Source organism: Gossypium hirsutum, chromosome A12, assembly GCF_007990345.1.
Source record: "Gossypium hirsutum isolate 1008001.06 chromosome A12, Gossypium_hirsutum_v2.1, whole genome shotgun sequence".
NCBI classification, from domain to species: Eukaryota; Viridiplantae; Streptophyta; class Magnoliopsida; order Malvales; family Malvaceae; genus Gossypium; species Gossypium hirsutum.
In genome coordinates, this window is record NC_053435.1 from 80,338,505 (window position 1) to 80,363,872 (window position 25,368).

At 34.1% G+C, this 25,368-nt stretch overlaps 2 protein-coding genes, 1 non-coding gene and 1 pseudogene across 4 annotated transcripts; 2 read left to right on the forward strand and 2 right to left on the reverse strand.

Annotated features, from left to right (window-relative positions):
• The first annotated feature begins 2,630 nt into the window (after positions 1-2,630).
• LOC107919523 (heat shock 70 kDa protein-like) lies at positions 2,631-8,299 on the forward strand (annotated as a pseudogene).
• A 2,786-nt stretch (positions 8,300-11,085) lies between these two features.
• Positions 11,086-11,239, reverse strand: LOC121211620 (small nucleolar RNA snoR145). Its single transcript, XR_005906839.1, has one exon. It is a non-coding gene; the product is annotated as a small nucleolar RNA snoR145 (small nucleolar RNA).
• A 3,809-nt stretch (positions 11,240-15,048) lies between these two features.
• On the forward strand, positions 15,049-22,525 carry LOC107923851 (golgin candidate 4). Of its 2 annotated transcripts, XM_016854011.2 has the most exons (16): positions 15,049-15,194; positions 15,265-15,477; positions 16,368-16,466; positions 16,716-16,844; positions 17,438-17,554; positions 17,810-17,948; positions 18,053-18,117; positions 18,700-18,867; positions 18,989-19,075; positions 19,279-19,425; positions 19,982-20,278; positions 20,376-20,441; positions 20,569-20,771; positions 21,015-21,069; positions 21,233-21,418; positions 21,989-22,525. In XM_016854011.2, exons 2-16 carry the CDS (start codon positions 15,265-15,267, stop codon positions 22,295-22,297), a joined length of 2,280 nt encoding a protein of 759 aa, XP_016709500.1. In that variant the 5' UTR covers positions 15,049-15,194; the 3' UTR covers positions 22,298-22,525. The 2 variants fall into 2 exon arrangements, with proteins under 2 accessions (XP_016709500.1, XP_016709494.1); XM_016854005.2 differs by having other exon boundaries at positions 15,095-15,477.
• Positions 22,526-24,259: 1,734 nt separating this feature from the next.
• On the reverse strand, positions 24,260-25,137 carry LOC107923840 (RING-H2 finger protein ATL67). Its single transcript, XM_041082790.1, has one exon. The coding sequence runs from the start codon at positions 24,978-24,980 to the stop codon at positions 24,381-24,383; it is 600 nt and encodes a 199-aa protein (XP_040938724.1). The 5' UTR covers positions 24,981-25,137; the 3' UTR covers positions 24,260-24,380.
• Between the last annotated feature and the right edge of the window lie 231 nt (positions 25,138-25,368).

Consider the following 25,368-nt stretch of genomic DNA (forward strand, 5'->3'; position numbering starts at 1 on the left):
TCAAAGCTGATGTGGCGACAGTGAAACCCCACTGAATTAGGTTTGGAAACAAATGATAGATAGAGGTTTAATCACACAAGATTAAGAAGAAAGGCCCAGAGGATTAAGAAAATACTGTGAGTTCTATGCCAAGAAGGGTCATGACATTTATGAATGCACTGAGTTCAAGACCACAGTGTAAAATTTGATGGACAATAAGAGATGGAATTTTATGAAGGGATCAAGAGATCAAAAGAATGAGAGGTTTATGCCTTAGAAGAAGGATTAACAAAAGGGGTCCAGAAATTTAACTACCTGGTAGTGATCATTTTACGACTAAGAAATGATGGAGCAAGAATTCGACTGGCACCGAGAGTCATAATCTAAAAACATGTATCCTTTCCCTACAAGGATAGCAAAGGGGTTCCTTGAAACTATGACTATAACGTGACAATCCCAGGAAAGGAGAACCCGATTAACACTTAGAGGAGGGTCAAAATACAAATTTTTACACACGTAGTGAGAAACGCTACGATCCAACGAATTCAAGAGCGGAGCCCGTAAAAGGAAAGGCTTTGGCGGTAGAACAAGAAAAAGAAAAGACGATTAGAGTTGAATCACCTATTAATGAGCCAGTGACTGAAAAAGAGGCTAGAGAATTCTTGAAATTCTTAAAGCATAGCGAGTACAGCATTGTAGAACAGTTACATAAGCAACCAGCTCGCATCTCAGTGTTAGCCTTACTCTTAAGCTCGGAGACACGTCGTAGCGCATTAATGAAAGTACTAAACGAAACTTATGTCACAGATGATATCTTTGTTAACAAGCTGGACTGTCTTGCCAATAATATAAGTGCTGACAATTTCATATTTTTCAATGACGACGAAATACTGCCAGGAGGAATGGGGTCCACAAAGGCTCTATACATCACCATCCGCTGCAAGGGATATACATTGCCCGGGGTATTAATTGATGATGGATCTGCATTGAATGTCCTGCCTCTATCCACACTGAATAGGCTACTAGTGGATAGTTCCCATATAAAGACATACCAAAATATATTGAGGGCATTTGACGGTACCAAAAGGAAAGTGATGGGGAGGATTGAAATACCTTTTTTGATCGGCTCAAGCAAGTACGATGTGGATTTCTTAGTGATGGACATTAAGCCTTCTTACAATTGCTTATTAGGAAGGCTATAGATTCACTCAGTGGGGGTAGTGCCATCATCGCTACATCAAAAACTCAAATTGGTAATAGAGGGTCGACTGGTAACGATAAACGCGAAAGAAGACATCATTGCATCCGTAACCAGTGACATGCCATATGTAGGGACAGATGATAAAACGATAGAATATTCTTTTTGATCGCTGGAATTTGTGAACGCGACCTTTATTGTCGAAGGGAAAAAGATCCCGACACCTAAAATCTCCAAGACTATAATGATGGGCCTGTAACTGATGGTTGGGAAAGGAGCTTTGCCCGGGAGGGGGCTTAGAAAACGCCTACAAGGAAAGGTCAAGGCACCCATGCTCATGGACAAACGAGACCGCTTTGGCTTAGGATATAAAATAGATGCCAAGAAAAAAAAGAGAGAGTTAGGAAAAAAGCAAGAAAGAAGAAAAGTATGATTGAATGGAGGAGAAGTCAAGTGGGAACCGATGACCTTTCCCCATATATCCAAGACTTTCATATCATGAGGAACTATTCACCCTGAACGAAAAATGACAAGAAAAGAAACAACAAAAGAAATATTGAGAAATTTGAGCATTAATGCCATATCTGAAGAAGGAATAGGAGAAGAAAACCTATCAGGCATTCGCCCTTACATACCAGGGAGTGTTTTGAACAATTGGACTGCGGAGGAGATCCCTGTAATCTTTAGAATTAATTTAGAGTAATGTTCAAAACACGCTTATTGCTCTAGGCCTAAGAGAAATAAGAACCCTTTTGTGAAATAGGCTTATGCCCAACAATCTTTATTTTAATAAAATGCATCTTTTGTCCCACTTTGAGCAAATATTCTTTTATTTTTTCATTCATAATCATACCATACAAATATTTATTCTTGGATTTTTTTGTTCTTTGGATTTTTCCTTGTTCCTATAACAGGTCTCTAGATATCAATGATATGAGTGACGCTGCTAACGACTCAAAATCACCTTTTGAGCAAGATATGTGTCCAGAGGAACCCCAGATTTTGAAGATGGTCAAGACTGTAGTCTATCTCTTGATTTGTTAAGGATGGTTGAACAAGATGAAAATAAATCCTACCCTACAAAGAATCAGTGGAAGTTGTGGGTTTAGGAGAAGATAAAGAGGTGAAGATCGAAGCTTGTATCACCACAAAGACAAAACGTGACCTCATTGAATTACTCCAAGAGTTCAAAGATATTTTCACATGGTCATATCAAGATATGCCTAGGCTAAACACTGATATCGTGGTACACCGACTCCCTATAAAGGAAGAGTGCAAACCAGTTCAATAGAAGCTCCGAAGAATAAGACCTGACGTCTTGCTGAAAATAAAAGAAGAAATCAAGAAACAATTCGATGTTGGTTTCTTACAATTGGTTAAATACTCAAAATGGGTAGCCAATATCGTTCCCATCCCTAAAAAAGATGGAAAAGTATGAATGTGCGTAGACTACATGGACTTGAACAAGGCCAACCTGAAAGACAATTTCCCATTGCCACATATCGACACTTTAGTGTATAATACGGCAGGTAATTCACTATTCTCCTTCATGGATGGTTTTTTGGGATACAACCAGATCAAGATGCATCTTGAAGACATGGAAAAGACCACGTTCGTGACTATGCGGGGAACATTTTGCTATAAGGTGATGCCATTTGAACTAAAAAATACAGGAGTAACGTACCAAAGACTATGGTAACCTTGTTTCATGACATGATACACAAAGAAATCGAGGTCTATGTTGATAATATGATCACAAAGTCCCAAACAAAGAAAGAGCATGTACAAGTCTTGAGGAAATTATTCTTGAGATTGAGAAAATTTCAGTTGAAGCTCAATCCAGCAAAATGTACATTCGGGGCTAGGTCAGGAAATTTGTTAGGATTTGTAGTCAGTGAAAAGGGGATCGAAATCGACCCAGATAAAATGAAGGCTATACAAGAATTGCCTCCGCCACGCACTCAAAAAGAAGTTCGAGGTTTCCTAGGAAGACTAAATTACATCGCCCGGTTTATTTCACAATTAACTAAGAAATACGACCCCATATTTCGTCTCCTTAAGAAACACAATCCAGGCGTTTGGGATGAGGAGTGTCAAAATACTTTTGAGAAAGTCAAACATTATCTATCCAATGCCCTAGTACTGATGCCTCCCAGCCCAGACTGGCCGTTGATACTGCACTTGGCAGTATTCAGAAATTCAATAGGATGCATGCTTGGGCAACATGATGAGTCAGGAAAAAAAGAAAGAGCAATATACTATCTCAATAAGAAATTTACTGAATACGAGATAAGGTATTCATCGATCGAGAAGTTATGTTGCGCCTTGACCTGGACAACCCGAAGACTGAGATAGTATATGCTATACCACACAACTTGGCTCATCTCAAAACTCGATCCTCTAAAATATATGATGGAGTCGACTGTTTTGAATAGAAGAATGGCCTGGTGGTAAATTGCTGTCTGAGTTCGATATAGTCTACGTGAATCAAAAGGCTATAAAACGGAGTGCAATAGCAGATTTTCTGGCCAGTAGAGCTCTAGAAGATTACGAGCCTTTGTAATTTGATTTCCCGAATCAAGATCTAATGTATGTAGCAACCACTGAAAAAGACTCTCAAAAAGGTTATCCTTGGAAGCTAAACTTCAACAGAGCCTCAAACGCTGTGGGTAACAGAATCGGGACAGTCCTAATATCCTCAAACGGAGATCATTATCCATTTACTAGTAAATTGGATTTTGATTGCACGAATAATATAGCAAAATACGAAGCATGTATCATGGGGATTCTGCACTAGTGATCTATCAACTCAAAGATGAATGGGAGATAAGGGCCCCCAAATTAATTAATTATCGAAGGCTGGTTCTGGAGCTAATTAAAGAGTTTCAGGACATCACCTTCTACTATCTTCCACGAAACGAAAATCAAATGGCTGACGCTTTGGCTACCTTGGCTTCAATGGTTAAAGTGAACAAACAAGAGGATGTGAAACCTATCCAGATGAGTATTTATGAGACTCTGGCTTATTATTACAATATAGAAGAAGAAGAAGAAAAAGACGATCACCCTTGAAACCACGATATACTACGATACGTGAAGAATCGTGAATACTCTGACCAGGCAACTAAGAACGATAAAATGACGCTGAAAAGACTGGCTAGTGACTATGTCTTAGATATATAAAAGAAGAAAGAATCAGGTGCTACTAAGATGTGTGGACGTTGTTGAGGCTAAAAAATCTTGGAAGAAGTCCACGAGGGTGTCTACGGGACACATGCCAATAGTTTCACAATGGCCAGGCAGATCATAAGATTCGGATATTATTGGTCCACCATGGAAGGAGACTGCATTAATTACGCCAAGAAATGTCATAAATGTCAAATTTACGGAGATAAAATTCATGTCCCTCCTTCGCCTTTCCATGTTATGACTTCTCCATGGCTTTTCTCTATGTGGGGTATGGATGTCATTGGACCGATCTCGCCAAAAGCTTCAAATGGGCATTGATTCATCTTTTTGGTCATTGACTACTTCACCAAGTGGGTAGAAGTCGTTTCATATGCCAATGTTACAAAGTCAACAGTCAGCAAATTCTTGAAGAAGAAAATCATATGTCGATATAGAATACCAAAAAGGATCATATCTAACAATGCATTAAATTTGAACAACAGTACAATATCAGAAGTCTGTAGTCAGTTCAAGATCAAACATCACAATTCATCACCATATCGCCCAAAAATGAATGGTACAGTAGAAGAAGCCAATAAGAATATTAAGAAAATTATGGAGAAAATGATTGAGACTTATAAAGATTGGCATGATAAGTTACCATTTGCCCTCTGTGCTTATCGAACATCTGTCAGAACTTCAACCGGGGCAACGCCTTTCTCTCTACTTTATAGAATAGAGGCAGTTTTACCCATTGAAGTTGAGATTCCTTCTTTCAGAGTTTTGGCAGAATTGAAATTGGATGAAGCAGAATGGATCCAATCCCGATACGATCAACTAAACTTAATTGAAGAGAAAAGGTTGAAAGCCATCCGTCATGGTCAGATGTATCAAAAACGAATGATGCGAGCTTACAACAAAAAGGTTCGTCCCAGAGAATTCCATGAGGGGGACCTAGTATTAAAAAATATCCTTCTTATACAAAAGGACTTCAGAGGAAAGTAGATGCCAAACTGGGAAGGACCTTATATGGTAAAGAAGGCCTTTTCTGGAGGAGCGTTGATCTTGACTGAGATGGATGGAAAAAGCTTGTCCAATCCTGTGAATTCAGACTCGATCAAGAAATACTTCACCTAAAATTAAATTAAAAAAAAAAGAGGAGAGGCCAATGCGAAAACCCGGCGCCCTGAAACCAAAGGGGTTTTTAGCTGAAAACCCAAAAAAAGGAAAATTCAAATTTTGATCAAAGGTAGGGCATGTGGTAGTCTTGTTCGATCCGAATTAACAAGAAGGAAGGATGCTACATCTTGGGGCATCAACAAAGTACTCTAGTTCTTCTAAACACGTATCAAGTTCAAAGGGTCCTCGAGAAGTTTTATGCTGAAAAACTCATGCTACGATATCTGGGGCACCTATTTTCATCTTATTCATTTTGTATTTTGGTAAAATGCACTATCTTGATTAATTTATCCTTATTTTGTACTTTAGCAAATTTTCTATCGTGATTAATTCATTTCAAGCTTTGCTCTCAATAAAATTCCATCTTGTCCGTTGTCATAATTTTTTTCAAGTATTTTTCATTAAAATAACGATTAATGGACTAGTAATATTCAAACAAAAGGATTTTTATGTATTACTCTGAAAAGCTCTCTAAATAGTACAAGGACCTGAAGTGGGACCATTAGTCAAAACTATCCGAAGTTAAGGATTGGGATTATTTGAGAAAAGAATAGTCTAAATTGTGACTATTTCTTTGGGTTTTCTGTCAAATATACCAGCTAAATAAGAAGGCGTGGTAACACATCAGTGACAAAACCTTGATAAACAACGAACAATGACAACCTAAGTATTAAAAAGGGATTATTCTTGAAAAACAACATTCTGTATTCATGCAAATATCATTCATACACGCCTAGTTAGAAGCATTTGATTCATCCTGATCATGACATCCTAATCACTAGGCATAACTAGGCCCATGAAATGGATTCTAAGGTCATGTTCCCAGAGAGTGGTGTAACAGATCAGTGAAACCACAAATTCTATATCCTTGAAGTTACAGTGGGTCGAATCATAGTCATTGAGAATAATCTTATCTCCCTGAAGTTGCAGTGGAGCAGGTTGAAGTCACAAGTCTTATCTCCCTGAAGTTGCAGTGGAACAGACCGAAGATAGCAAATCTTATCTCTCTGAAGTTGCAGTAGAGTAGATTAAAGCTTTAAAGCTTATCTCCCTGAAGTTGTAGTGGAGCATGTTGAAGTCACAAGTCTTATCTCCCTGAAGTTGTAGTGGAGCAGACTGAAGATAGCAAATCTTATCTCTCTGAAGTTGCAGTAGAGTAGATTATCTCTTTGAAATTATAGTGGAACAGGTTAAAGCCGCAAGTCTTATTTCCTTGAAGTTACAGTGGAGCAGACCGAAGATAGCAAATCTTATCTATCTGAAGTTGCAGTAGACCAGATTAAAGCTATAAACCTTGTCTCCCTGAAGCTGTAGTGGAGCAGGTTGAAGTCACAAGTCTGGACTTAATATTTTAAGGATCATCAATGAACCAACCGTTGCTGCTATTGCTTATGGTTTGGATAAGAAAGGTTCGAAATCTGGTGAAAAAAATGTTTTGATCTTTGATCTCGGTGGGGGTACTTTTGATGTTTCATTGTTGACGATTGAAGAAGAGATTTTTGAAGTTAAAGCCACCGCCGGGATACTCATCTTGGCGGCGAGGATTTTGATAATAGGTTGGTGAATCATTTTGTACAAGAGTTTAGAAGGGAGTATAACAAGGATATTAGTAGTAATGCAAAGGCATTGAGACTGCTAAGGACTGCTTGTGAAAGGGCAAAGAGGACATTGCCATCTACTGCTCAAACCACCATTGAAATTGATTCGTTATATGAAGGTATTGATTTTTATTCCACTATTACAAGAGCTAGGTTTGAAGAACTGAACATGGATTTGTTTAGGAAATGTATGGAACCTGTTGAGATATGTCTTAAAGATTCTAAACTTGATAAGAGTCGAGTTAACGAGGTTGTTCTTGTCAGTGGGTCAACAAGGATTCCTAAAGTTCAACAACTTTTACAAGATTTCTTCAATGGTAAGGAACTTTGTAAGAGTATAAATCCTGATGAAGCAGTTGCTTATGGTGCTGCTGTACAAGCTGCTATTTTAAGTGGCGAAGGGGATGATAAAGTACAAGATTTGCTTCTTCTTGATGTTACACCTCTTAGTCTTGGTATTGAAACTGCCGGCGGTGTGATGACGGTGTTGATTCGGAGGAATACAACGATTCCGACAAAAAAATAGATTTTTTCTACTTATGCTGATAATCAACCAGGGGTTTTGATTCAAGTGTATGAAGGTGAAAGGGCAAGAACTAAAGACAATAACTTGCTCAGAAATTTTGAGCTGACTGGTATCCCACCAGCACCGAGAGGTGTGCCGCAAATCAATGTTTGTTTCGACATTGATGCAAATGGGATTTTGAATGTGTCTACAGAAGACAAGACAGCAGGAGTGAAGAACAAGATTACAATCACTAATGATAAAGGAAGATTAAGTAAAGAAGAGATTGAAAGAATGGTACAAGAAGCAAAGAGGTACAGAGCTGAGGATGAACTAGTGAAGAAGAAGGCTGAAGCTAAGAATGCACTTGAGAACTATGCTTATAATATAAGGAACACCATTAAAGATGATAAGATTTGTGGGAAACTTGATCCATCAGATAAAGGGAAGACAGAGAAAGCCATTGATGAAACCATTGAATGGCTTGATAGGAATCAATTGGCTGAGGTTGATGAATTGGAAGAGAAATTGAAGGAACTTGAAGGATTATGTAATCCCATCATTGCTAAGATGTACCAAGGTGGTGGTGGTGGTGATGTTCCCATCAATGGTGGTGCTGAGACTAGATCTGGTGGCTCTGGTGCAGGACCCAAGATTGAAGAAGTGGATTAATTCTAGTCTACACGTTGTCATGCTTATGAAATTTGATGGTGTTTCATATGTATGTATGGAGCTGAGCTTTGAGAGAAATAAAACGAAACATTGTAGATGTAAAAGCTGTTGCAGCCAGTGTAATAGTAAAATAATAAAGTAGCCCCTAAATTATACCCCAATTATCATATTGGCCTTTAATTTTTGACATAATGTCAAATTTGGCCCTTAATGTTTATATATATTGTCAATTTGATCTTTACTCTTTTTTCGAGCTAAACTCAGCTTTTCAATGTTTTGAAAAGAGTCAAATTTGACCAACAACCTTTCAGAAAAAAAAAGTTAATTTGTTGTTTTTTTAATGGAAATATTAACTAAAATGTTAAATTTTTAAACATGGCAACTCACATAGAAATCTACATATAGAAAACTTGATTTAAGTATTGGATCCTTTTGTGCTACCTAACTCGAGCTTTAAGTATACTAGCATTTAAGTCCCTTGTTTTGTCTTGGTTGAACCTTTGCCTTTCCTTCACTTGTTTCAACTTCGCTCGAAGTTTTGTTTGGAGCTATGACTCTTGCTCACTTGTACCAAGCTTTCACTATAACGTCTTTAAAACCCCCTGAAATGAACAGGGTAAATTTGAGAATATATATATGAGTTAGAAGAAGTAAATAAAATAATAATTAACAATGTTAGTAGATAAGGTAGATCGATACAAAAAGGAATTGAAAAGACTCTATGTTGAGAAAAGTAAATCTGGGGTATAGATTAAATTGTAAGAGAATGAAAAATGTTGAGGTAAAAGTGTAAAAAATAAAAGTTTAAATGATTAAATTGAATTGAGTGGAAAAAGAGGAAAGACTAGAACTGTAAATATACTAAGCTAAGCGTCATGAATTGTAGAAGAAATTGTAGAGATTGCGAAGGACAAAATGAGCGATTTTTTAATGATATTTTAATAGTTTAATTATTAAATTAATAGGATCTTTTTATGAAGAGTCTAGAAAACTCATCCATCTTCTTCTTCATTTCACGCCACCACCATTCATAAAAGGAAAAGTTTTCATTTTCTTTCAATTTGGTCTCTTTCCACAATAATCATCAAAACTAAGCTTAAAACCATCAAATTTCTATAAAAATCCTTAGAGAAATCAAGAATACAACATCCTAGCAAGGTGATTTTCAGGTGAAGAAGATGTGTGTTCATATTTGGAGGAGAGAAAAAATCAAACTAAGGTTTGAAATCAAGAGAATAAGGTATAAATATCAAGGTTTTATCAAGTCCTCAAGTTTAATCTTATTAGAAAAGTATAGAAATGATGTTAAAAGTAAAGATTTCTCATGTAAAGTTTTATCATTTATGTTCTTGACATGTTGAAGAAAGAAATTGGAAAAGTGAATCAAGTTATAAGGAGATGGGAAAAACAAGTGATTTGAGATTGTTGACAAGGAAAAAATCTTGTGATTATTATAATTGAAACTTATAATTATTCTTTAATTCATAAAAATAAGGACTAAATTAAAAAAATGCAAAACTTCCATGAATAAATAATGTTAATTCGGTTATATTCAAGAGCCCATGTAGACTAGTGGTAAAGCACTCTCGTGTTAATCGTGATATTACACTTCAATGCCTCATTTTTTTTGTTTTGTGTTTTGATGCTCGTGTTTCCCGCACCTTTGTGCTTTGTGTATCGTGATATGTTTCATGTATTCATCTAGTTCAAACGTGTCTAGCATGAGCAAAAAGTTATGGTAAGTAAGTTTTGATAAAAAAAAATTCATGTTATATCGTGAAATGACAAAGTAGTTAATGGTAATATTAGTGAATTTTATAAACATTGAATACTTTATTTAGTATTATGATAAATTCACAAAATATAATAATAGTATTATTGTGGAATAAACAAAGTGACAATAAGGTTTGAATTCATGTGCACTTTGGCATTATTTTTCGACATAGAAGTGAAAGAATAGATTGAAACACATGTCTCATCACATCATTAAGACTTTAGAAAAAAAAGGGTATCAAACAAATTTCATGGTATAAAGTATGGTATCTAATTGTTCTAATTGTTCTAATATTGAGTTTAATGTATTTTGAACTGTTAATATTAGGGGATATTACATAGTTTATGAGTTTTAATTACTACTTGAAATGATCGTTAATAGTTTTAGTATGATTTGAAGGTATTTGAAAATAAAATTTTTGGATCCCATTTCCCAAGTATGGAAACATTCAAAATGTATTTTAAGACACAAAAACTTTGAAGTTACAATCAAGATGACAACTCGAAGCCCTATTTTTATAATTTCACTATTTTAATTGTTTTATTTTTAAAATTTTTAAAAATTTAAATTAAATTTTCACCATTTGTAAGGGCCAAAATATAATTTAAATTTTATTAATATAAAATTTTAAAAATTTCCAACAGCTAAATAAAAAAAATTCTATTTTAGATAAACCAGATTCCCTGCCAGCACTCCAGGTTTCACCATAACTTAATGATATTAGTGAATGTCGAAGATAGTCATTCCCGACAAACCTAATTTTTCGATTATTAATTCTAGTTAATCCTGTTTGAAACCATTGATTCAATTTTTTGTTTATTTTTAAAATTTTTGGATTGAAATTTTTAATTGTGCAAACGCGTATCATTAAAGCTATTTAATACTGCTTTACAAATTACAATACAGTTATAGCTTCTGCTTATTAAGATTTATTTCCTAAATCACTGTCAACTTATTAGGATCTATTGAAAACTATTTGATTTTAGGGTTTTCTTTAAAAAATAATTGGATAGTGAATGTAGCCGAGGGTTCCAGACGCTCCAAAAATGGATTAATTGGGCATCCTACGATTCGGCAAAATTTAATTTGCGAAGGCATTTTTATGCTTACTTGTTAGAAAGGTCTCAATTCATAGAGTTCTCACCTATCTGCTGGGACCTTCGCATTTTTTAAAAAATTCCAATTTAATTTCAAGAAATTAAGAAAAATGTTCGAAAATAAGAACTGAATAACACACCGAATCGAAAATGGACGTCGATCCGGATCGTCCAATCTCAACATTGTTTTCCGAAGGCAAACTTGGATTAAAGTGCATCGATTTTCGCACTCCATCCATAGGCCCTTCGTTTCTCCATCACCAGCAAAAAAACACATTTCGCAATAAAAAATTACAGATCCAAAGCCAGTAAAAAGAAAAAAGATGATGATGACGATGATGCTCAGTGAATACGAACCAGAAATATCAAGGATTCATCTTGCGGAATTAGTTAAACTCGCGCAATCGAATTTCCTTTCCAGGTGTTATCTTCATCGCATAGATCACGACTTTTTTAAACTTCAATTTAAAAAAAATACATTGAGAGACGCAAAAGGGAGAGAAAGCGAACCAGAGGAGCTGAATGAGACGCCGCACAATGAGGGGGACTCGAATGCTAAAACCCTAGATTACGTGAATGACAGAGGCGGAGAGGATTGTTGCTCTTTATAAAGAACGAGCTGGATATTCATTGGGCCGATGGAGGAGACCGCTAACTAGAGACTCAGTCCAAGCCCAATAGACCAATTAGGGTTTTTCAAGAAATAGGGTTAATTCGACTAGACATCCTCCAATTAAGGTCTGGATTCTAAATTGATCCTTAAACTTCAAAAATGTTATAATTACTAGTCATTGGAAGTGTTCTTGGACCAAGTCAGGTCCTATATATATATATATGATATTAACTCACTTTATACTCACTCAAATCTGATTCAACCCGAAATATATGCTTAGAATTTTGCATTAACCCACCAATATTTGTAAAAACCTAAGCCAAGTCTATTTTAGGTTCAACCGTATTACTTTTTAAAAATATATCTCTATATTATTTTTAATTTAATACTTAATAAATTTATATATTTTTTATTTACTAAATTGTTATATATAGTGATTTTAACATTTTTTTAAGGTTTACATTAAAGATTTAATTTTCATGTGTTATAAATTACATAATATATAAAATTAACATAATATAAAATATTATAAACTTAAAAAATGAGTTAGGCTAGGGTGTTGATTGTTCATGCTCAAGCTAAAATCATTTTTAAACAAGTTTAGTTTTCTTTTTCCAAAACTCTTTTTTTTACCTAATATTTTTTCTTAAACTCTCCCAAATTACGGACCAACCCTGAAGTGTGGGTGAGTAGCTTGGCCTATGAACAAGTCTAGCCATTAACTTATGTGTTTTTATAATAAAAAAAAGAACCTTAAGAGTTAAATGTCAGCTCAATTCTAACTCAAATAATGTTTGAAACACATGAATCGAATATGTGTTTACCTCTTGCATTTGCAATGATAGTTTGGATTTTACCAAAGTTGTTTGAACTAGATCCATTCGACTAGGATATTGGTTTAGAGAGAGGTAAAAAATCGATTGGCCTGTAAACTTATATGGATCGATTGAACCTATGGTTGAACTAGAATTAATATTTTTTTAATTTTTTTTAAAAAATTTAAAAAATTTATTTGATTGAACTAGACGAACGGATCAAACTAATAATTAATGATCTAATCAATTCAAGCACAAATCTAGTTCCAAAAAAATACTAGCTTTTACATACCTAAAGCATAAATCTCTTACTCATTGCAAAGATTTAAATTGATCTTTTCATCTGTATAGCGATAATTTTTAGATGTTGAATGAAGTTTGAATCTAACATGTGATTCAAACTGCGAAAATATGTATACTTATCGTGTGGACATATTGGATTTGATGTCCTAAAAAACAAATAATGTTAATAAAATTTAGGACTAATTTTAGGTTAAATTTAATTACTAGTCCATGTGCTATTTGTAAGTTGCAAATTTAGTCCATTTACTTTAATTTGATCATTTTTATCATTGTACTTTTGAGTTTTGAAATTCTAGTCCTAATCTAAAACATTAGCTGTTAAATTTTGCTATTTTCAAAATATTTTGCGGTAAATATATTATCATATAGGTAATGTCATATCAAATTATCATTTTCACGTAATACTCACACAAAAAAAGCCACGTTATGTTAATTAATATATTTAATGGTTACTATTTTGAGTCATGATTGACAATTCACAATTCCAAAAGTAAGACTAAAAATGACTGTATTCACAATTTATGCATAATACGAGACTAATATAAAAACTTCAACCTATTAGATTTAATAACTACCTTTTGGGTTATGATTAGAACTTTCAAATTTGAAAAAAATACAAAGATTAAAAACAACCAAATTAGAATATAGAGACTAAATCTATACTTTATGCATAATACAAGGATTAATAGCAAAATTTGACTTTTTTTTAACATTTTAATTCTAAGTTGGCTAATCAATAAGTATGTATGTGTTTACAATGTATGTGTTTATAATTTGATCCATGTGCTTTAAATATTTTCTATGTCATATTTGAGTCTATGCTTAATGCCCGAGCTAATGACTTGGTTAATGAAAGGAATTGACTGATAGGATATTTGATTGTTTAAGAATCTAATTAAAATATATTGAAGTTTGTGAACTGATTTAAAATTTAGATCATATTTCAAGGAAACCTTGTGGAATTTACCAATAAATATGGAAATTGGGCCTTTGACTTTGTCGATACTAATGTGTAAATTCATATTCTTAATCATCGTGGCATGTTCAACGAAAACGAATCTCAACAAATGTAATAAGAAAATCATGTCGGTCGGACCGTTTTTAAGACCAAAATCTTATCGGTAAATTACCACTTTTTATTTTTATTTTAGATAAATTATGTCGAAAGTCACTAAACTATTAATAAGTTTATGTTTAAATACTTAACTTTAAAGAATTATAAAATGATAACTGAACTTTTCAAAAGTTTTTATTAAGTCACTATGTGGTTAAAATTACTATTATATGACTTTCTTTATTCAAATTGTCTGCATTAATCGAAAACTCTTATTCTCTTTTTTTTTCTACAATTAAGGTTTTTTTTTTCATAAAACAATTTTAAACGTTATGAATCTGCGAACCAAAACTCAAATAGCTTTCTTCTCTGATCTCCTATAACGATTGCCAGATCAACTTGGATCTGAGGTATGTTCTTTTACTCCTCGATGGGTACTAATCCACCGCATTGATCGTCAAATCATCGCTTAGAGCTCTCTCAAGGACAAATTCTCATTTCAATCTCTTTTAAGCTTTTAAAATTATAAAATAGTTTAATAGTAAAAATACACTTTGCCTCCAAGTTGAAAAAAATTTAACTTAATCCCATTAAAGTTCTAAAGTAACAAGCATATACAAAGATAAAATTATACTTCGATTTCTTTAAAATTTTATAATTCAATTTCGGCCTTTCAAAGATAAACTTTTGTCTTCCTCCTTGAGCTTGTTAGTCAAACTTTAAAAAATTTTAACAATTTAGTAACTTAAATAAAAACATTAAAATAATTTAATGACTTAAATTAAAACTTTCGAATAATTAAGTGATTATTTTATAAATTTTTATAATTAAATAGCTAAGATGTAAACTTAATAATAATTTAATAACTTTAGATGCAATTTACTCTTTTATTGTTTTCAAAGAGAGGAGAGGAAAGCCGTTACGATTTTTTCTTTTTGGCGTAAAATTTCAACCGCCTTTACCTACCATTATAACGAACAATAAAAATTAAATAGGATATTATCAAAAAATAAAAATAAAAATAAAAATAATCGGGTATAAACGGGCCAACCCGAACGGACCCGTTTCAGGATCCGCCCAATGGATCTTAACCAGTACTGTTTAAGCATACGTTAATTAACCCTTTTATTTCTTGTTTATATATCTGCAAAAATAAATAAAAAACATTCTAAATCCTCAAAACCGTTGTTCAAACGTATCGGTTCTTTTTTGCCCTAATTTCATCGAAGAAAATCTCAGGTATTTTTGAAATCCATCTACGTTTTTTATTTTTATTTTCCACGAATTTGATTTGCGGGAGCTTTGGAAGATGTGGAGTTCGATTGCGGATTTGAAAGAGAATTTGCATAAGATCGCGCTTGATGTATACGACGATGAGGACGAAGAACGCGAGATCTACGGTTCAGGGAATGGAGATCATTCGCCATTCTTTGATAGAAGGAACTCTCATAGGTTTGCCCATTCAAAGCCCGTTTCAGTCTCTCCGATCGCTAATGGAACCGATTCGCCGATTAATTCTGAGGTATTATTGCATTTAGTTTTCGCGCTTGATTTTGTTTAAATTAATGTTTGGCGCCTCTTAGTTTGGAATAGATTCAGCTTGTTTTTTTGATGAATTTGTAGAATCATGGAATGATATTAGTTCACACTACAGTTTGAGTTCGCGAATGAGTGAACAGTCTCTATTAATTGAGGATATTAGTGTCGATCTTTTATTAGGGATATATATATCACATTTGATAGTTGGAGTTGGTAATATTTTGTTCTTTGGCAATCTGGAATCAAGCTTTGTGAAGTGATAGCTTAAGCCTGAAAGTACTCTGTAAATACCTAGTGGTAGATCCAAAACTTTGACTTGATGAATTCAATTTCCAAAGATTTATTGCTTAAACTTATATATATATCTTGGTGAGGTTTGAAGTTGTTGATAACATGAAATAGTGCTGAGATAGTTCAAGGATCTTTACATGGACGCATAGAACTTTTATTTGATGATTGTAAGTCTAACAAGCTATACTAGTAACATTTATATCGGATTTGTTCTTGTCATCTTGGTGTTGATAGAGAGCCTCCTAGAACCCAAGTAGCTGAGTGTAATCTTTTCTAGTATTAAGATTTTCATTGCGAGGACTAGTTAGAAAAACTTATTCAGGTTCATAATATGGTCTCTGCCATAATATTTGAAGAGCATTTGGCTTAGGGTTGAATGTAACCTCTTTCAGAGCTTCCTAAGATCCTCTTTTGGTGTCACAGATGACTGTTTGCTTTTTGATTGAGTCAATTGTTGGCATGACTTTTTATTCTTTAATCTCATGGAAGTTACTTTACTAGTGGGCTTGGCATTTCTAGGGAATTTGTGGTATTTTACTTTTCATGCATGATAAATAAACTGTGTTATGATTATTTTTGTAGATTGAAAGATACAGAGCAGAAATTAAGAAGCTTCAGGAATCCGAGGCAGAAATTAAGGCTTTATCATTCAATTATGCTGCTTTATTAAAAGAAAAAGAGGTATCTGATAATTTTCGTATTGTTTGATTTAAAAATATCTTGTGCCAACTTGGTAGTTTACAATTATGACCGGTGATATATTATATGGCAATAAGGGCATGCTGTGGTTGTTCTAGTTTATTTCCAGGGTTGGTCTAAAATTCAGTTCTTACAAATGATAATAGTGCAAATAATTTACAGCTTTCTTCTAGTTTTTAAACATTTTCAAATGGCTTCTTTCTCTCTATTTTCCTTGCATTCCATTTCCAGGAGCAAATTTCGAGGCTGAACCAAGAGAATGGCTCATTGAAACAAAATTTGAATGCGACAAATGCAGCTCTGAGTGCAGCTAGAAGCGAAAGTTCCAAAGTATCTAGTAATGGAATTAATGCACCCAAGGTAGTTGCTACTCTCAGTTAGAGTTGTCTGAGGTTTGTTTATTGAGAAATCCTGGAATTAATGCATTAGGTTCTGCAATTCCGAAGGCATATGTAGTTCCATGTAATAAAGCAAACATAATGTGCTACTACTGAGTCTGCTGTTTCTGATGTTATTGCTTCTGTAACTAGAGAAGCAGGTCTGAAAAGGTTTTGTTGTATTATGTTTCATACCTGTGGCAACCTTGAACCTCCCAATAGGTGGATGCGACAGAAAGTTGAATGTAGAGATGAAACCTTGTTTATAGAATGAAAGATTGGTCTTTTACTTCTTGTAACCTTGTGGTCTTGATGTCTCTCCTTCATCAAATGAGTTGGTCGGGATACTTGGATGGTTTGGTGGCTCAATTACATAACACGTGTGATATTAATTATTGAGCTTTCTTGTTGTTCTTGTACTGGAACATATATTTATTTCCACTGGATATGTTGTAAGTTTGTCTTGAATTATGATTCTGCTGCCACCAAGCCAGAAGTGAGCTGCTATCATAATGTGCATGTCTCTGTCTGTTAAATCATTGTTTATTGGCTGATTGGCATTAGCCATTTCTCCAGGGAAATGGTGATCAGTCACCACACCAACTGCGTAAGTCGGCAAGTCTAGTAAAACATCGTCATGGTGGAAACCAAATGTCCAATGGTCTTACCTCTAAACATGATGGAAGAGAAAAGGTAATGGCACTATTTTTCCCCCTCTATTTTATTATAAGAGGCACTATTAGGATGTTGGAATGTAATTGCTGTTCACCTGGTCATGAAACCTTGTGCTGTTTTGCTTTTTTCCCCCTTTCGTTTTAGGGGATACTAAGCTCTTTCTTGGTTTTTTCCATTTTATTCCAAAATAAAAATTTTCCTCTGTATTTCTATTTGTTTCTTAAGATAACAGGTGAACTTGATGAAAATTTTATATATATGCATGCCTTCTAGGAGCTTGCAGATTTGCTGGAAGAGAAAAATAGGTCCCTGGAGGCAGTTCAAGCTAGTCATGAACAACAAATAAAGCAATTCAAGATGGAACTTGAAAAAGAGCATGATAAACTAGTGAATGTACAGATGAGATTGCAAGGTATAATTTGTACACCTTGAGGACCCATTTATGATGCTTGCAATATCATCTGTTGTCAAGCAAAGGAAATATCATCTTTCTTCTTATTTATTGTAAAATTCCAGAGGAGCACAAGCAGAATGAGTCTTTTCAGGAGGAGCTTAAGTTACTGAAGTCAGAGAAGGATAAAGTAAGCTTCTAAATTGTTTGGTGTTGATAGATGTTATCATTGCTTTGACTTTTTTAAATGACCTTGCCTCCACCCCTTCTTTTATAGCACATGATGGTTCCTCTGTTGAAAATTGCTTAATGTGTTTTCTTCAATTCAGGCAGTATTCATACACATTTACCCTTAATCATCAACGTGGATAGCGATGATGACTTGACAAACTTTTCGTGCTTTCTATCGCTTCAAATTAGCATGTTCCAATTGTATAATCTAGTTGCTGTACTTCATTTCTGTATTTTTAACATCAATCCCAGTATCTAGGGTCTTCCTTGAAATTATTATGTTTCTGTGAATTTTTGCATAATGTTTATTCAATATCGGCTAATTGTTTAGCTTGTTATCTGTTTGCTACTTTTGTATAATTGTGTTCTTCATTTGAATAGCGTTTGGGAGTTAGCAAATCATTTCAGTCTATGTTAGTTGAAGACCATTTTGAGTTCCTCATTTGTCCCATCTAAAAGAATCATGCATAAACTCTTCTCTATTTTTCTTTCTCTCTGGATTTTAATTGTCAAATATTCTTACTTTACTGAGCATTGACAGACGTTCACTGAGTTGAGCAAATTACGCAGTGAATTGAATGGAAAAATGGTAGAAATAAGACGTTTGCAAATGGAGTTGAATAGACAGGAGGATGAAAGTGCAGATGATACACAGGATAATTTGAAAAGAGCTATTTCCACCTTGGAGAAAGAGAACACTCGTCTAAAGGTTGATACCTGCTTGTGTTGTTAATAGTTTCCATTTGAAGAAGTGTATTATCATCGATAAAGATTATATTGCTCCTTTATATTAACATCCTGCATGTACTTCCATTTGTATCCTCTCATAGATGGAGAAGAATGAACTTGAAGCTGCCCTGGAAAGTAGCAGGAAATCTTTAACTGGCAAGATCGATCCCAATGCTTCAGAGACTCTGGTAATATCCAGTTTGCTATGCATGAACTATATTCTCTGCAGGTGCCAATTTTTTGGGTTGGTTTGGATGTGCATGCGTGCATATGTTATGCATTAGCAAAGTTTGATTCATTATTGGTTATTGTTATATTTTCTTTGCTGAAACTTTTTATATGCAACATTTCAATTTTATCAATTCTTTGTGTGTAATAACTTTTTCTCCAGAAGTTAGATTCATCAGGAAGTTCTTCCCGGATGAAAGAAATGGAACTATCACTGCAGCAAATGGAAAAGGATCTGAAAGAAACCTGCCGTGAAAGGGATAAGGCTTTACAAGAATTAAATCGTCTTAAGCAACATTTGTTAGAAAAGGTTGCACCCCCTTGAACTTTTATGGAGTTTTTGGTGAAAATTTAGTCATATACGTCTTCAAGTTTCACTTATAATGGCATCTGTCAAATTGTTTAGCATAGATTATGTGATGTTAAAAGGATTTCTTTGTTATTCTTGACTTGTTGATATTACAATATGACCACCTAGTAGAGTCTTGCATGCAACTGTAATTGTCTGGCCACTGTTTGTATATTTTACAAATATATAATGCTCTACCTTGTTACCATAATTCAACCCCTCTCCTTGGGAAAAGAGCAGAGGAACTTTTATTAAGAAATGCAGTCTTGATCTTTTTAGCTTCTATGTATTTTTTGTTCTATATTTATGTGGATGAGGATGTTGGGAATATGCCACCATGAGAGAAAACAGTAGTAGCATGGTTGTCTAACTTTAAGTTTTTAATAGGATCAGCTTCAACTTTCTGTTTCCTCTGTTACATTCTATGAGGATCCTGGATCCTGTATATTTTAATGTGATTTCTTACAATTTCTGCAGTCAAATTAAACATGGTTTATCTTTCTGCTATATTTTCTAGGAATCTGAAGAATCAGAAAAAATGGATGAAGACAGCAAAATTATTGAAGAACTTCGTGAGAGCAATGAATATCAAAGAGCTCAAATTGCACGATTCGAGAAAGCCCTGAAGCTGGCAATGGCAGGTCAGGAGGAAGCTAAGATGACAAACAACAACGAACTTCAGAAGTCTAAGGAAATCATAGATGATCTTAATAAGAAACTTGCAAACTGCATGAGAACAATAGATGCAAAAAATGTTGAACTACTAAATCTTCAAACTGCTCTCGGTCAGTACTATGCTGAAATTGAAGCTAAGGTAAGTAAATCTTTAGCGTTGTGTATGGACAAACACTCAAGATGGCACTGGCCAAAGACAAAACTTTGATTTAATGCTTTATATTGTTCTGTTATAGGAGCATTTGGAGCGAGATTTGGCTCTAGCTAGAGAAGAATCCTCTAGACTTTCTGGTCTTCTGAAAGTATGGTCTCCCTCCTTTCCTAGTTATTACACAGTTCCTTTCATGAGTTGGAATGTGGAAAAGCATGTGTCTCGAGGTCAAGAGCTTTTCCCTTATTTTCCTTTCTGATCATCTGTGCATTCTCCAGGATGCAGATCAACAAGCAGAATTATCAAAAAGGGAAAAGGAAGAAATTCTGGCAAAGCTTTCGCAAACTGAAAGAATGTTAGCAGAAGGGAAAGCAAGAGTAAACAAGCTTGAGGAAGATAACAGTAAGCTAAGGCGTGCTCTTGAGCATAGCATGACAAGGCTTAACAGAATGTCGATGGACTCTGATTATCTTGTTGACAGGTTAGCCTGTTTAGATGTTGAATCATATTCTTACTATGAGGAATTGTCTACATTTTAGAACTGGATTTAACCATTACCATGTTAACTGACACTAACTTATGTCACAATTGAATATATTTGATTATTATTTTGTTAGTGGATTATTTATTTATTTATTTGAGTTTGAAACTGCTGTGGCTCTTTCGTTTTTTTAATGTTCTATGAATAACTAGAACGTTAATATTGCAACTGACTTTTTTGCAGGCGTATTGTGATCAAACTACTTGTGACCTACTTCCAGAGAAACCACAGCAAAGAGGTATAAAATGGTTCGAGTAATTATGTGACACAACTAGATAATGAAATTTCTCTATCCATTTCATTTTTGCGAGCTATTATTTGGTAATCGAGGCTGTGGCATTGATCTCTGCTAGAAAAAACTTTGCTGTACTCTCCTACACTTACATTAATATGAATTCCAGGTTTTGGAACTTATGGTTCGGATGCTGGGATTCTCAGATGAAGACAAGCAGCGGATAGGTATTGCTCAACAAGGTACTGGCAAAGGTGTTGTTCGGGGTGTTTTGGGTCTACCTGGTCGTTTGGTTGGTGGCATCTTGGGTGGAGGTTCGGCTGATGTACCTGCAAGTATAGCCCCTGATAATCAGGTGACTTCTTTTTTTCACCTTATTCAGAAAACGAATGTCCGAATTCCCATAAATAATGTTTCTTATTTAGCCGTTTGTCATTTGTGTTAAGAAATGGGTCAAAATTGGTTTGGTGTCCCTGAACTAGTAGTATCAGTAAAAATATCATGGAGGCCCTTATAGTAAGAGTTAATTGCACTTTGCCCCATTTACGCAAAATATGGGCAAATTAGTCTCTGTACATTAGATCAAAGAGCAAATTGATCTTTTTTGTTACGAAATTTCATTCATTCATACTGTCAAAAACTGGCGTGACTAGTGAAATAACCTGACCATGTGTATCTCATGCTAATGTACTAAGGATCAGTCTTTTACAGTAAATCTAGTTAGGACAAGATGCAATCAGACTCCTAGTACAGGAGCTTCCGTGGTACTTTTACCAGTAGTCTCTGAAACCTATTACATTTTCACTATCCGTGACATGCAAGTTTACGTAGAATTCAAGATGCGTCAAAATGGGAAACAATCAAATATAAGTCAGCCTTGACTATTCCCAGTATCATGAACACCTGGATTTTTGTTTTTCCTCAGTCAATTGCAGATCTTTGGGTTGATTTTCTACTCAAGGAAACCGAAGAACGAGAAAAGAGGGCGGAAGGTGCTAGTAAATCCAATGAAGACCTTAATGGAAGAAATCCAAATGCTACAGGACCTACTACATCTGCGTCTGACCAAACAACTGGCGGTTCTGGTTTCTCTAGGTCTAGTTTCTCTCCGAGCCCCACTCCCTCAGTAGGAAATCTTCGGCAGTATGAACATTCAGATTCTGAATTCTCGACCGTTCCTCTCACGACATCGGAAGGTAGTGGTCGTTTATCGAGATTACTACCGAAATACTGAAAGGGTTTTCTCGGATGATGTAATTATTCCAAAAGGTATAGTTTTCTTTATTGGATGTTGTAGCCGAGATGATTCTATCTTCAAAAGTCTTCGACCAATTCCTTCATATACTTGAAATAAAAGATGAAATCCCTCCCATTGTTCACTGTTGCTTTGTTTATACGGGAAAATGGATATTGATGACAAAGAAATACTAGATGACAATAAATTTGTGGCATTTTATTTGTATTTTTGTTCCATTGTTGACTATCTGGTATGATGGTATAAGGTTATTGATGATCAATTTTAAACCCAAATGTAAAATTCACTATCCAACCACAACGTTTGGACCAAATTACTACATTCATCTCGTTTCTTTTAAAGGGCCATTCTGGCTGGTGGATAAGTGTTTAAGGTTTGATTTTAAAAAAAAAAAAAGAAAAGAAAATTCAAAGTCAACTTATCTCCGTTAAACATTTCTAAATACCCAATTTTCCTTAAATTTTTTCCTACATTTAAATTTTAATTTTCTATATTTTTAATTTGATTTTCATTTTGCTTTTCTGAAAACATCATAAATTCAGATTCACTTCCGAAAATCTTACACCACAATTTTAAAAAATTCTAGACAAATTATTTAATCACTAAATTATGGGTAAATTATTTTTTTTGTCAATCGATTATTGACACTTTTTAATTAGTATAATAATAATTTTAGTCTACAATATCTATATTTTTGTCAATTTAACCCTAATTATATATTAAATAATAAGAATTGAAATTCTTTTTAAAAATTGTAAACATTAAATTTTAAATAAAAGAAAATAAAAATTTAAAATAGATAAAGTGAGAAAATGAGGGAAAATTATTTTTAAATGTTCTCTCTATATTATTTGTATAAAAAGATTCAATACCCATTCTTTAAAGAAATATTAAGCAAAATTATTGATTGTCTATTTTTTACATTATTTTTCATGACCTATCTTTTTGTTATACAAAAATGAAAAAAATTCTATTTTTAAATAATTTTGAGTTTTTTAATCATTTTATATATTATCAGGATCAAATTGACAAAAACTATAAAATTGATGACTAAAATTAGTATTATACCGACTAAAACAGCATCACTTAACAATTGAGCCATAAAAAAACAATTTCAAAAAATTTAGTTATTATATTGTAACTTTTTTAGTTAAGTGATTAAAATGAAAATTTATCCATAACTTAGTGACTAATTGTGAATTTACCCAAAATTTTATTTGTTTATTTAGACTTCCAGACGCGTACTATTGGTCCCATGAGCAAGTTTTTTATTTTAAAGAAAACACATAATCTAATTTAATAAAATTACTTTGATGTCTTCTCAATTAAAGGTGATCATGGGTCGAGCTGGACCTAGATAAAATTTTAAGTCCATTTTTTAGACCTAAGCCTGGCCCAGATCGAAATATGGATCTAAAAATTTATCTAAACCCAGCCCAAAAGAAAATTGTTAAACCTGAGCCAAGCCTATATAATAAATTAAATACATTTAAAAACATAAAAATAAATATTAAAATAAGAAATAAATAAAAAAATAAAACTAAAATAATTCTTAAAACAATACACAAATTGAAAATATAATAAAAGTGATTATATTAAAATTGAAAATAAAAAAATAAATATGATTAAAAAAATTTATTTAGTATATAATTCAAGTCAGGCCAGGCTAAGGCCAAAAAAATTTTACCTGAGACCAGTCTGTTTTCTAAACGGGCCTCGTTTTTTACACAAACTAATATTTCGGGCTTACATTTTTACCCGAACCCTCTCATTTTTCAGACGAGCCTTTGGGTCAAGCCGGGTAGCTCAACCCATGATCACTTCTATTCTCAATTGGATTTTAATTAGATTAAAAGAGCAGAAAAATGAATTCTTAAGATTAAAAAAAATAAAGGGACTAAATTTTAAATATGTGAAAAGTATAAAGACTGAAACCATAAATATACCAAATCACCATTCATTGAGCCAAAAAAAAGCATCCATGACAAAAAACCAAATTTCCACACAGGAAAAAAATTGAAGAAAAAAAAAATGAAAAAGATGGTAACCCAAAAGCCAAAAGTCACCACCACCTCCGATCAGCATCGTACTGAGACAAAGGTACAACTTCCGACAAAGGCGTAGAAATCGGTGTCGGAAGCGGTGAGTTCCGACAAACAGGACAAGACCCATTAAGTTTCAGCCAAGCATCAATACAAGTTACATGAAAACAATGCCTACATTCAGGCATCATCCTCAACATCTCTGATTCTCTATACTCACACAAACATATCGAACAAATGGTGTTCCCAGCACTAGAACCCGTCACCTCCACCGCCGTAGACACCTCCTTTTTGCTGAACCGGAACTTGGGGTAAGAGTTTATGACGGCACGATCAAGCCCAAAGACGACGACGTTTTCCTCGTCGTTTTCATGGTCTTCTTCGCCGATGAAAACAATCCTGGGGAGGACGATACCGTCGGAGTTGGCGGCGGTGGGTGTTGAAATGGGGTTTGGGGAAATGGCACGAGGTGGAAGGGGTGAGGAAGAGCGGAAGCAAATGTAGGAAGCGAGGAGGAGAGTGGAGAGGAGGAGGAGGAAGCCGAGGGCGACGACGATGGCGTAGCCGACGCCTAAATTGGTGGTGAGATAAGTAGGGGATGAAAGGGGAGGGGTTGCCATTTGAACGGAAAGGGAGAATCCATTTGGGGACTAAAAAAAAAAACACAGAAAACAAAAAGGAAGAAGAAGATTGAGGAAGAGAAGGTGGGTAGATGAATGCTTTTGCCGCTGCATTTAATTTAATACTTCAGCTGTTTTTTCCAAGTAGAGCCCCTGACAGTAAGATTTCATTTAGCTTTTTTTTTTTTAAAAATAATAATAAATTTACTTCAAAATTTCATCTATTTTTATTTTTAAATATTAATTTTTATACGTCATAATATAATATACATAATAGTCACATATTGCTATTTGATTATTCCGTAAGTTATATCAGTTTTTAACTGTATAAAAAAATAAAAATTTTAATAAAAAAATCAATTTCATAGATTTTTATGATACTTTTACT

Coding starts and splice junctions, on each gene's coding strand:
- LOC107923840 (XM_041082790.1), bottom strand. CDS start 24,980: ATGGCAACCCCTCCCCTTTCATCCCCTACTTATCTCACCACCAATTTA.
- LOC107923851 (XM_016854011.2), top strand. CDS start 15,265: ATGTGGAGTTCGATTGCGGATTTGAAAGAGAATTTGCATAAGATCGCG. Junction 19,076..19,278: donor CCAATGCTTCAGAGACTCTG/GTAATATCCAGT, acceptor CTTTTTCTCCAG/AAGTTAGATTCATCAGGAAG. Junction 21,419..21,988: donor GTATAGCCCCTGATAATCAG/GTGACTTCTTTT, acceptor GTTTTTCCTCAG/TCAATTGCAGATCTTTGGGT.